The 10,837-nt window shown below is 36.8% G+C and overlaps 9 protein-coding genes across 9 annotated transcripts; 1 reads left to right on the top strand and 8 right to left on the bottom strand.

Moving 5' to 3' along the window:
• Positions 1–206: 206 nt before the first annotated feature.
• On the bottom strand, positions 207–1,113 carry BDF20DRAFT_828362 (uncharacterized protein; the record flags this gene model as incomplete). Its single annotated transcript, XM_053078244.1, has 4 exons — positions 207–311; positions 372–669; positions 730–873; positions 935–1,113. Coding segments are annotated over 4 exons (726 nt in total), but the record flags the coding sequence as incomplete, so codon positions are not given.
• Positions 1,113–1,817, bottom strand: BDF20DRAFT_981742 (uncharacterized protein; the record flags this gene model as incomplete). Its single annotated transcript, XM_053085135.1, has 2 exons — positions 1,532–1,817; positions 1,113–1,473 (listed from the first exon to the last, which is right to left on the bottom strand). The coding sequence occupies exons 1-2, from the start codon at positions 1,561–1,563 to the stop codon at positions 1,113–1,115; spliced, it is 393 nt and encodes a 130-aa protein (XP_052931976.1). The 5' UTR covers positions 1,564–1,817.
• On the bottom strand, positions 1,774–2,619 carry BDF20DRAFT_896859 (uncharacterized protein). Its single transcript, XM_053082525.1, has 2 exons — positions 1,992–2,619; positions 1,774–1,915 (listed from the first exon to the last, which is right to left on the bottom strand). The coding sequence occupies exons 1-2, from the start codon at positions 2,478–2,480 to the stop codon at positions 1,892–1,894; spliced, it is 513 nt and encodes a 170-aa protein (XP_052931975.1). The 5' UTR covers positions 2,481–2,619; the 3' UTR covers positions 1,774–1,891.
• A 535-nt stretch (positions 2,620–3,154) lies between these two features.
• On the bottom strand, positions 3,155–3,828 carry BDF20DRAFT_839619 (uncharacterized protein; the record flags this gene model as incomplete). Its single annotated transcript, XM_053079295.1, has 3 exons — positions 3,155–3,363; positions 3,525–3,671; positions 3,720–3,828. 3 exons carry the CDS (start codon positions 3,826–3,828, stop codon positions 3,155–3,157), a joined length of 465 nt encoding a protein of 154 aa, XP_052931974.1.
• A 16-nt stretch (positions 3,829–3,844) lies between these two features.
• BDF20DRAFT_827639 (uncharacterized protein) lies at positions 3,845–4,066 on the bottom strand (the record flags this gene model as incomplete). Its single annotated transcript, XM_053078181.1, has 1 exon — positions 3,845–4,066. A coding segment is annotated over one exon (222 nt), but the record flags the coding sequence as incomplete, so codon positions are not given.
• BDF20DRAFT_926214 (uncharacterized protein) lies at positions 4,054–4,754 on the bottom strand. The gene has a single exon (XM_053084705.1). It carries the CDS (start codon positions 4,335–4,337, stop codon positions 4,125–4,127), a length of 213 nt encoding a protein of 70 aa, XP_052931972.1. The 5' UTR covers positions 4,338–4,754; the 3' UTR covers positions 4,054–4,124.
• A 1,121-nt stretch (positions 4,755–5,875) lies between these two features.
• On the bottom strand, positions 5,876–6,172 carry BDF20DRAFT_796794 (rab-GTPase-TBC domain-containing protein; the record flags this gene model as incomplete). The annotated part of the gene is made up of 1 exon (XM_053076285.1): positions 5,876–6,172. A coding segment is annotated over one exon (297 nt), but the record flags the coding sequence as incomplete, so codon positions are not given.
• Positions 6,173–6,262: 90 nt separating this feature from the next.
• Positions 6,263–7,898, bottom strand: BDF20DRAFT_827984 (uncharacterized protein; the record flags this gene model as incomplete). Its single annotated transcript, XM_053078211.1, has 2 exons — positions 6,263–7,331; positions 7,579–7,898. The coding sequence occupies 2 exons, from the start codon at positions 7,896–7,898 to the stop codon at positions 6,263–6,265; spliced, it is 1,389 nt and encodes a 462-aa protein (XP_052931970.1).
• Positions 7,899–8,846: 948 nt separating this feature from the next.
• On the top strand, positions 8,847–10,552 carry BDF20DRAFT_896843 (uncharacterized protein). Its single transcript, XM_053082524.1, has one exon. The coding sequence runs from the start codon at positions 9,012–9,014 to the stop codon at positions 10,467–10,469; it is 1,458 nt and encodes a 485-aa protein (XP_052931969.1). The 5' UTR covers positions 8,847–9,011; the 3' UTR covers positions 10,470–10,552.
• Positions 10,553–10,837: the final 285 nt, after the last annotated feature.

Raw genomic sequence — 10,837 nt, 5'->3', positions numbered from 1 at the left:
TATAAAAAAAAAATGTTATTAAACACTTTTTACTTAACAGGAGATGAAAAAATGATAATGAGTCGTCAAGCTGTAAATTTATCAATAGCATTTCAGAATCCTAAAACCCGAATTGTGCTGATGGAATTAGATTTTCAACGATAACTCACGGCAAGAATGGGTGATTTTACCAGGGTATTAACAAGGGAAATAGACGACCATAAATGTTACATTAAAAAATGAGCAACAGTTTCATCTTGAGGTACTTTAACCAACTCCAACGACTCCATATCCAGCTGATGAAAAAGTCTATCTTGTTCAGCCATATCACTCTATGAAGGATTTGAGTTATTAGCAGTAGTAGTATATCATATCACTCCCTAAATACGCACCAGCAGGAAAGCGAAAAGTTCAAAGACTTTGGTATACTGAATGATGCCAGAGAAAGAGAGGGGGACAGAGGCAGAGCGGCATTCAACAACTTGCCATTGGGAAGCAGACTTGATTTTATATCGAACTAAAGTCATCTTATTTCGAATTATATGACAAGTGTAGACTCGAACCTTCTTCATCGTACTGAAAGAGGCTTTTTTGTACTTTGATATAAAACACTTCAAATTGTCTGAGCCACTCTTCATATTCTTCAAGGTATCGTTCAAACTGTGCGACAAAATGCTTGAATTGTTAAATCTCAAAGAAAGAGAATGTTAGTGATCACATTTAAGATAAAAAATAATTGATTTATCATACCCAGATGATTCAATAAGAAGATAATTTAACTCTTTGTCAACCAGTTTTCCGATACCATCAAGTAGCTTCAAGCTACCCTTATCTTTGACAAAGTTATTTGTCACAAGCCATACATAATCAGAGTCTTTAGCCTTTTTCTCACACCTAGAGTCCCCATTTTTATTAGTACGCTCCTGTTTAAGTATTATTATCGGATAATACCTACCAGACATACTTCAGCTTTTTTGTTGTATTTCCAAATGCTTTAAAGATAGGAATGAAGATTTCGCAATAAACAGTTCTTTCATCGTTTTGATTATATACGTGTGTACGCATACAATTCAAGAGGAAGTCAACAATAGTGAATTTTACAAAATTCAAAAACGGCAGGTCAGGGACGGTTCCTAATTTTTCAACATATCCTTTTCAGACCAATTTACAATTCTTACAACCCAATCCATGACATCGGATCCTAAGTTTTTCAAGCTTTGTAAATTGTTTTGATCTTGCATCATAGCTTCGTATTCAGCTTTGGTTTCATCGGAGGCTTCTGATTCACAAGTGCTTACACATGTATCGAAGTAATATTTGACAATTGATAGATCTTCAGCTTGTATGACGGATTGTGCGGTGAAATCAAGTGTTTGGCAGGAGGTTGAAATCTGTAAGAGACTACAGATCCTTATGAAGGTTAGAATAACCGCGAGTGATAGATTTGTCAGAACAATTAAACATTTTTTTCTTTTACAACAGCAATCCGTAAACCTAAACACAAGTGATACATTAACAAAGTAAGATAGGCCAAGTAGTGATAAATACATACGTCGTCTTCGGTGCTGAACACATCATCACCATCACTTATGGTATTTTGAGCACTGTCATCTTCAGTATGGCTTGAGGCAACTGGGGATATTGGGTATGATTTTTCGTTGTATTCTTCAAACAACATCTGGTTTACATTTCTCTAAAAGCTTAATTATACGTACATACTGTTGTATCCAAGATACAACTATTCGTCTTAAACTACAGAACGACTTCAGTACCTGCTTGACAATCTGATACACATCTACTTTGACACCCGCTTGCGGCTAAGATCTTATCATTCTCATGATAGTTTTAGTTCAGTTGTATTAATAGTTGAATACCCGTTAATAACCCCGTTTCTCATATAAAGGTATCATTCTCAACAAACTTGAATAAAGAGTATCTTTGTTGTGTCTGGTCATTTTACTGTCTTATTTTATTTTTATAAGTCTTTTAAAGTAACTGGATTTATCACATACCTTGTCAATTTTTTGCTTTTTGTTTGGGTCTTTTCTAGAGCTTCCTTCACCAACTTTTATTCTTTTGGCTATCACTTTGTTGCCAGCAGCAATTCTTGTTTCTGAGTCTAAAGTATTTTCGCTTCTCTTTTCTCTCCACTCTACTTCTTTCAACGCATAAACAGCCATAATTTGATTTTTGACGGATTTGTTACTAAGATAAGTTTCCAAACAGCCACAGTGATTTTGTACAGCTTTGATTACTTCTTCGTTCTCTCTAATCTTCTTTAGGAAGGTTGAGACAGCCGCTAACAGAGCATGGCCATTCTTTGCAATAACAAGTGATGCTTTAAAATAGGCATCCAACAACTCAGGCATCTTGAGCCAAGTTTGCAATTCCCCAGTAAATAAATAAGAAGGTAACTCCAAAGCCTGTCTTAAACTATTGGGTATCTTGTAGTCTTTGATAGTAGCGTATGGTTTGGGTATTTTGGGTGGTATTATGGGCATGTTTTGTTGAAAATAAAAAGGGTGGAAGTTCTAAGCGCGTTCGCGAAATTCATTTGAAGTGTTGTATTTGCTTATTAAAAAATTGATAACAGTTGTAAGTCGATGACTATGAACTTAGGTGTCTTTATTATTCTTCAGATGAAGTAGAAGGATTATTTACTTTGTGAGGTTTAATGGGAATTATATTATTTGAGGACGCGTATGCTAGTCACTAATTTCAGGTTCAGATGCTTATTGAGTGATTATTATACTTAGACCTGTATCTTGTTCTATGTTGTACATAACCTGTATTAGATGCAATATAGATAGACCGTGGTAGAATGTATTCTCTACCTGGTTGTACGTACTCGAGTATTGTAGTTATTATCTCACCAAACACGTCATGAAGTTCGACGTCATTGTCTGGACATTTAATTTTACTAGGTTCACAAAAAAAAAAAAAAAAAAAAAAAAAAAAAAAAATTCAATAAATCATGCTTTCATTTAATTAGAACTACCTTACATCAACTCATATGAATATGTTATGCTTTGTTTTCTACCGTTTGAGCCACCTATGGTGCTTGCAAAGTACAAGTATTGAGTTAGTGCACACTGTTCTAAGCAACCATTGAGGTTTGTTAGAGATTAGGCGATCTGAACGTGTGCCGATGTTTGTGTATGTATGCCGTCTAATTTTACACCGATATCCTAGTAAGTAACAACTTATTTGGCTTGCTCCCTAAGATAGATGAACTAACTATATTGATATTTTGAAAAATCCTGCAAGCGATAGGGAATTCGAGCGCTTTATGCCACTCATGTGAATCTGCTATGCTTTGTTTTCTACCGTTTGAGCCACCTATGGTGCTTGCAAAGTACAAGTATTGAGTTAGTGTACAATGTTCTAAACAACCATTGAGGTTTGTTAGAGATTAGGCGATCTGAACTTGTACTGGCATAAAGCTTAGTTTTATTATACACAGTAAAAAAATTGAAGCAAAAAGGAGATAATAAACGTTGTGGCTTTCCTAGTACATTTCTTTACTTCTTGCTGCCTTTTCTTACCTCCAATGTCAGTTTGCAACCCGGCTTTTGCAGTAGGAGATTCCACGATAGCTGGTGAGTCATGAGAAGGCCAACCTCTACTGGGATCCATATTAACATCAAACCCGAATTCGTCAAGAAATACGCAGCTTTTGAAAAAATCCACTTCTTGACCAATACAACACGCACTAGAAGAGTAGTATCACAATTTCTAACTTTTGGAAGATGTTTTCTTGATGCTCAGACCTGCAAAATTCTTGATCAAATCATCCGTTGCGTCCTGAATAACTGCCAAGGAACTATCGTCAAAAAACTTAACAAGCATTCCTTACAGCCATCGTTTAGTCGACTGATTGGTCTGTTTGAGGTGCGATTGGTTTCCTCAAGGGTATATTCTTTTCTGAATCATTCTTATAGGCTTGTTTCCATATGCGTGAGGTATCATAATTGGCGTTCGCGGCTTTGGCTGCTTCCTTGAGCGTCATTATTTTTGATTTCAAGAAATAGAAATATCGCATGCGGTTCTCATCAGCGTAGCCATTGTACTGAATAGCTCTTTCTTTTAGGGACAGGCTCTTTCATTACCACATCGCAAGGAACAGCTGCTTCTAGCTGAGCTTTTTATTTTTGACAACTCAATTGGAACGACTTCTCCTCAACAAAGGTTGTTGCTTCTTTTCCTTTGTCATCGACAATGTTAGCACAACCGCCTTCGTGGAAAAAACTGCTTTTTTTAAAACTATTAAATGTGAGAGAAAACTTTGTTTCTACAAAGCAATCAAATACAAAATATTTCCTTGACCAATTTATTTTCAAACATGCGGGCAATTGCATTTCTTTTTTTGACCAAGCTATTTTAAAAAAAGTACAGATAACAACATAATTGATCGCTTTTATATTGGGTGAACGTCATTAGTGGCCATTACATGTACTCTTTATTTCGACATTTATCCCAGCACTTGTAAGAATGCGAAACGAACCCTTTGAAGTGACTTTTTTCCAAACTTTTGCAGGCTTTCGTAACTCTTTTTGATAAAGTGTCCTCCTGTAAAAACCTATGGCGCTTAACCTTGCTCTTTGCCACTGCCCAGAATTGTTCTATTGGGTTAAGCTCGAGAGAGTAAGGAGGAAAATACACACATTTATATCGATACTCAACATACTTCTTTATGTTTTCATGTGTGTGAATGGTGAATTATCCATGACTATATAATGGTCTTTTATGTATGGATGTTTATCCATTTCATCGAGAGTCGTTTTTTGGGAAACTAATGTAGTGGTCTCTTACAGTCCCTGAGCTTATATATCAAAATCTTTAATTTGATGATGGAATTTTCCTGTTCCCAGGCAGCTTTTTTGTTTCGCTTTTCCTGTATATGCAAAAGTCCTCATGTCATAAAATCTATAAGTATTTACAATCGTCATTATTGTAACAGAGATATAGGCTATCTCTTATACTCCATCATCCTCTCATATTTGTAATATTAGTCCTTCCATCTCTTTCGCTATTCTAACATCATCTTTGAAAAGTAAAACCAAATAAAAACCCACAAATATTGAGCGCGCTCCGCACGGCAATTGCCCCTTTTTTAAGTAAAAACGTAATTGTCCTTTCCGTTTACACCGATGTTCATTAAATGAAGGATATAGTATGTTTTCTTTTTTTTCTTTTTTCGTTAAAGCAACAGAGGCATACAATTTTGGCCTGGAATTATCAACTTCGCTGTCAGAAGTATAGGGAAGTCAAATTTTGAGTTGTTAAGGCAGGTGGAAGGAAGAGAAATCATGTACTGCAACAGATAACTTTGTGATAATGTTAGGGCAGGATTCGACTTATCTACCTTTCTTTTTCGCGTCATTTCTAGCTATGGCGTTTATTCTTTCAACGAAGTTCGGAACCATTTAGTTATACAGTATTGCTCATAGTAAACCAGAACTCTACTCTTCCTATAGTTGTTGAGTTTAGCATATCATATAAACGATACAATTGTTTATTAGAGATTAGAATACGTCGATGCAGATACAGATTATGTTTCTTTACAATGCTGATGACTCCGCTTCTTGTGTTGTAAGCACTTGAATCACGCAATACGAGGCATATGTGCTCCTAATAATTCGTTGAATCTTGTTTCATCTAACTGTACTCCTTTGCGTCCCAAAATCTCATCAAAGAATGGATCCTCCTCCCCTTCAGTTATATGACCAGTGACAGCCAGGGCAGCTTTTACTTCTTCTCCTCGATGCTCACCGATGAAGCCCATGTTCAAAATTCTGACCGTTTCACTGAACCCACCGCCCCAGAGTAGAGGCTCTAGTAATTTGAGCACGACCAAACCTGTACGAAATAATATGATATCACCGTGTAATAAATAGATATCCCATAACCGTGATGATAATTCAAGTGGAATAATGGAGGCAAATACTGTCATGAACCAGTCAGGCAAATAATTCTCGGGTGTAAGGGCAAGATTTTTGAAATGAAGATATAATTTTGGCAAATTTTCGGCAAAAATAACATTGAAGATTTTGAAGAACCCTTGTATTTTCTTTTCGTCAGAGTTGTATAAGGCGGATAGAACCTGACTGTTGTTAATCATATTTACAAGTGAGACAAAGGCTTCACATGTACTCATATTCAGTAAAAGAGCACCGGCTAAGAATGAAGCACCTCTGGTCTAACGATAGTTGTTAGATACGTCAAGGTATTTTTATCGCAAGGTTGAAAGCAAGAGATTCTTAGTATACTTACATAAGTGAGATCATCTCGATAACCCACGAATGCATGAAGAACTTTCCGTAAGGAAACAAATAAAGGCCCGTCTGGCTATTTTGAAAACGTTCAGTCGATATATATGATGAAACAACATAGATATCGAATTAATTACCTGAAAGACACATAGACTAGGTAAAGTACGTAAAATGTCCTCATCAATAGCCTTGTTCAGAAAATTGATTACTGCTGGATCTGTGATAGTTTTATCAGAAACAATCTCTTCTTGACTACTGATTGTATTATCGTCATCGTCTACATATTCACCGTCCAAATTTATGACTGCATCATCTTGACTTTGTTCAGCTTGTAATTCCAAGGCAGCTCTACCACTATGTATGCCCTCTTCTAAATCATCCTCTAGTGGTTCATCTCGGCTGGTAAATGAATATATTGATGAATTCGCCTCTTCTTCATTGAAACTAGCGTTTGTAAAATTGGTAAACCCAGCGTAATGCCCATTTTCTCTTAATTCGTCATCTTCAACATAATCTCCCGTCACTGAGGAGCCTTTAGAATCACTATCCATTTTGGGTTCTCTCAAGACATCCAAACTACTTGTTCTTCGTTGTTTATGGATTGAATATAACGGTGAATCAGTATAACTCATATATGGTGAACCATTGTTATGAATGTCTGCAGTTATGGTATGTGGCACACCATTGTGTACAATATTATTCTGTTGGTTGGCCTCATTCACTTTTTTCCGGGATGCTCTTATTGCCCGAGGTATGCGCCGTGTGCATTCTGCAAAAGTCGTTTTCGACACATTGAGCTGATTGCCAATACTTAATTGCCAAGCTTTCCTTCTACATCTTGGCGGAATACCTTGGTCCCACAGATTCCTTGTACGCTTATCTTTCACACGCGTTTTCCAGTGTGGTATTATGTCAGTCTCCCAAATGTGAATAGCGTGATTCATTTTCTTATCTTTTTCTTCTTTTTTACGGTGAAGTTCTTTTTGTTTTTTAGCTTCTAATTTTTTCGCTTGTTTCATCATGAATTCATATTCTTGCAAGTGTTTTTTTTCTTCTTGAGGATCTTTAGGCGGTAGTGTTCTAAAAACAAAATGTATATATGAGCGCGTTCGAGAGAGTTATAGAGCTTATCGAAGTGTCTATATATTGAATAGTTTACCTTGGCCGAGTTTTTGATACAACAGTTTCTAATGGTGAAGGCTTTTGATTGATCAGTTTGGATCTTTTAAAAGGATTTAGTCTAAAAAAGTGCAGTAAAAATGAATCTGTTAGAACTTGGCCTCCATCGTATTTTCCGTCGTACAACTATCATTGGCTCCATAATTACGTTGATCTTCGTCTTATAGGCATAGAAACACCACCAGAGGTTACCACTACATCTGCTTCGTTGACATTCCTTCGAGCTGCACCTGGCGTAGGGGAAGTATGTGTTGGTTCTGAACCATTGGCATTGCTTAGTACTCCATTGCTTGTGTTCATTGAAACAGAATCATCCAACACATCAGAAATAGAGTAAAAAGGGCCGGAGAAATCTGATGCAGTTATTGTCATTTCGTTCAACTGATGACTGTCTCTGTTACTATCCGTGCTATTCTTATTCCTAGTGTTACTGGCCAACTTGCCTAATGATGGCCCCCGTCGAGGCATAAATTTCATAAGCTTCGAAGAACTTGTGCCGTTAGCATTATTGCTATTGTTGTTGTTGACAGAGGCTGGATCGTTCTCTCCTGGAAGATCTAAGGACACTTCTTCGAAAAATTGATCATAGTTATTTCGGTTCATTGCTGAGGACATGACATGGTAAGTATAGTTCTGTTGTTCTTGCTTGTCTTCTGACTGCTGCTGTACTTTTTGCTGTTGTTGCTGCTGAGTATGAGGCAAAGGTAAGTCTTCCAACAGCCTATTTGCTGTCAAGCTTTCTGCTTTATCGTTGTGCGAATCATTGCCATTATCATGTATATGTATTTCAGATAGAGTATCGGACAACTCAACAGAGTCAAATTCTGTATTTTCGTCATTTTTATTGTCGTTCTCGTTCATCGTCATTTAAAGTATGAAGAATACAGACAAAGAATATAAAAGTGAAAAAAGAGAAATTCAGAAGATAAAATGTTTATAACAGGCATTTTTAAAAAGAAAATAAATTTTGGCGAGAAAATGTATCACAATTCTTTCTCTCAGCATCGCATAGTTTATTATCGTTGTATCAGGTTGGACTGCTCTAAAATACAATTAGGGATACATTTCCTTACTAAAAATGCAGACGCAATTTATAAAACTTTCATCAGGCTGCATATGAGGCCGAAATTGTAAATCGCCGCATCATTGGGAGCGCCTATCTTAGAGAAATTCAATAAGACTATTTAAAACAAAAAAAAAACCGCAGAAGGTTAACTGCTATAAACCTTGTATATGTATTTTCTGCTTATTAGGTAAAGAAGCTCAGGGCAAAATCATCTCAATACCTAGGAAAAAGTAATTTAAAGATATTGCATTTTTGTCGTAGCGCATTTTGCATGAAACGCTGAAGCTGAAAAAGAAAGACAGAGTGACGTTTTTTTTTTGGTTTTTTTTTTTTGCTTTTACCATTTTATTCTTGCTTGTTCGTCCAGCTTCATTATTCAATTATCCGCGTTTGTTCCTTTTATCATTTTTTTCAAGCATATTACAATTTAGTTAAGAATTGCTGCAATAGTATCTGAAGCTTGAATATCCTTCTCTCTTTTCTTTCTATTTTAACCTTTGCTTTCCTATCTAAACATGTCGCGCATTACTCATAGAAGAAGCGGCATACGTCGTGATTCGATCGATGAGGAGTCGATCGCTCTGGATCTCACGTCTGATGAATATAGCTGTAGTGAGAATGAACATACAGCCGATGACGATGCTGTATCTCATAGTAGCGAATACACATATGAAACATATACCGTAACAGAATCAGTAAACACAAGCAGTGCTGCATCAGTTATTAGTAGTGGAGTAAACAAAGTAGAAGAAGTAGGGAAAGGAAAAGGCCATTCTGCAGAAGACATTGAGGAAATAGAAGAAGCACAGTCCAATATACAGTGTGAAGATAATCTCAACGAAGTGCCTGTTGCTGAGCAGCGACATTTTCTTAATGATATCGATAAATTATCAAGTCTTACCAGCAGTCAGAAAAACAATAATGCAGTACCACCACGCTCTACCACACTAAATGAGTCTAAAAAAGTAAAAGAAGGAACAGATACCGTGCTTGATAATATCAGTAGTTTGAAGAGGAAGCAAGAAGCTATGGCGTTAATTCCTGCAACAGAGCAGACAACAATAAAAAGCAACCGCAATGAGTATGTCCAACTAACAGCAAAAAATGCGGCAATTAGTACTGTTGCAGAACAAAGCAAGACTGAAGTTGATAAGAACAAAGGCTTAGAGGCGAAATCAAATACATTTGCAGCACACTATTCTAAAAAATGTCACAGCAGATTATCAAAGCAATTGCACAAGCATGACATAGAAAAGGGTGTTTCCTTACCTATTGCTGCATCTAAACAAGGACATAGCTCCATTAATCCTAGAATACACGCAGCTTCTACATCAATTCATTGTCGACAATCTGCCTCCTCCAATGACTGTGGCGCGAGAAACCATTATGCTTTCTTATCATTCAGCAAGTCTAGAATCTACAAATCCAACAGTTCCATACCGAATGGAATCTTTACCGCCCGGAAGTCATCTCGGTTATTCCCAGTTGAAACCTTAGAATTTCAAAGAAACAACACTCATATTGCAACCGGTATTTTCACTTCTCAAAGGTCTTTTAGCACGAGAGCGAACGGTATCTTTACAGCTCGAAAGTTGAACAATAATAACTTTAAATATACCTCGATAAAGGATTTACTAAAAGGCCAACCGTCGTCTTTGACTGCTTCACGAAAAGATCGAGTCCGTCAGCACGTTAATAGTAACATCGGCAATAAGCAAAGTAACAGTGAATCGCACAAAGGCAATATGAATTCATGGCACAAGCTAAAGGATGAGGGCTGTGGTAAGACTGCTGAGATAACTACTTTTGCTGCTGCTAGCCAGAAGCAGGGTTCTAATCATGCCGTACATAGTCCTGCAATCAGTGACGAAATTAACGAACAAAAGAAAGCTACTGCATCACTTGCAACAAATAGTGAGCATAATTCTCCACCAACCTCAACTAAAGGTAAGTTTAAACTTGGAGAGAAATGAAAATTTTTGATGCTGATTCTCTTTTCCATATATTTTATTTTTTTAACTTTGTAATCATCTAGCCAATGTTTGCTGGTCAATGCCATTAGATGATGAGGCAGTTGTGCTTGAACGCTGGAATCAGTTTATTCAGACAAAGAAAGAACGTGAACAAAACAACAATAGTAGTTGTCACAGACGGTCTGACAGAAATGACGGTATGACAAAAGTTCAACATGTTGATAGTATTATATCTTCCGATTCCACCGCAAATCTATCAAGACCATCTAATTCTTCCATAATGAAAACTGCTGCCGAAATTAAGCCTCAGCCTGATACGAACACTTCGCGTTCAGCAGATCAGATTATTGATCGCAATGTTGCCTATG

Source organism: Mycotypha africana, assembly GCF_025528875.1.
Source record: "Mycotypha africana strain NRRL 2978 chromosome Unknown BDF20scaffold_12, whole genome shotgun sequence".
NCBI lineage: Eukaryota > Fungi > Mucoromycota > Mucoromycetes > Mucorales > Mycotyphaceae > Mycotypha > Mycotypha africana.
Note: the sequence above shows the minus strand (reverse complement) of the source record. Positions and strands in the feature narration are given on the sequence as shown.

Bases quoted from the DNA above. Each gene is read 5' to 3' on its own strand.
- BDF20DRAFT_896859 (XM_053082525.1), bottom strand. From the start codon at position 2,480: ATGCCCATAATACCACCCAAAATACCCAAACCATACGCTACTATCAAA. The intron at 1,916-1,991 runs GTATGTGATAAA...GACACAACAAAG, and splicing joins AAAAGCAAAAAATTGACAAG to ATACTCTTTATTCAAGTTTG.
- BDF20DRAFT_926214 (XM_053084705.1), bottom strand. From the start codon at position 4,337: ATGCAATTGCCCGCATGTTTGAAAATAAATTGGTCAAGGAAATATTTT.
- BDF20DRAFT_896843 (XM_053082524.1), top strand. From the start codon at position 9,012: ATGTCGCGCATTACTCATAGAAGAAGCGGCATACGTCGTGATTCGATC.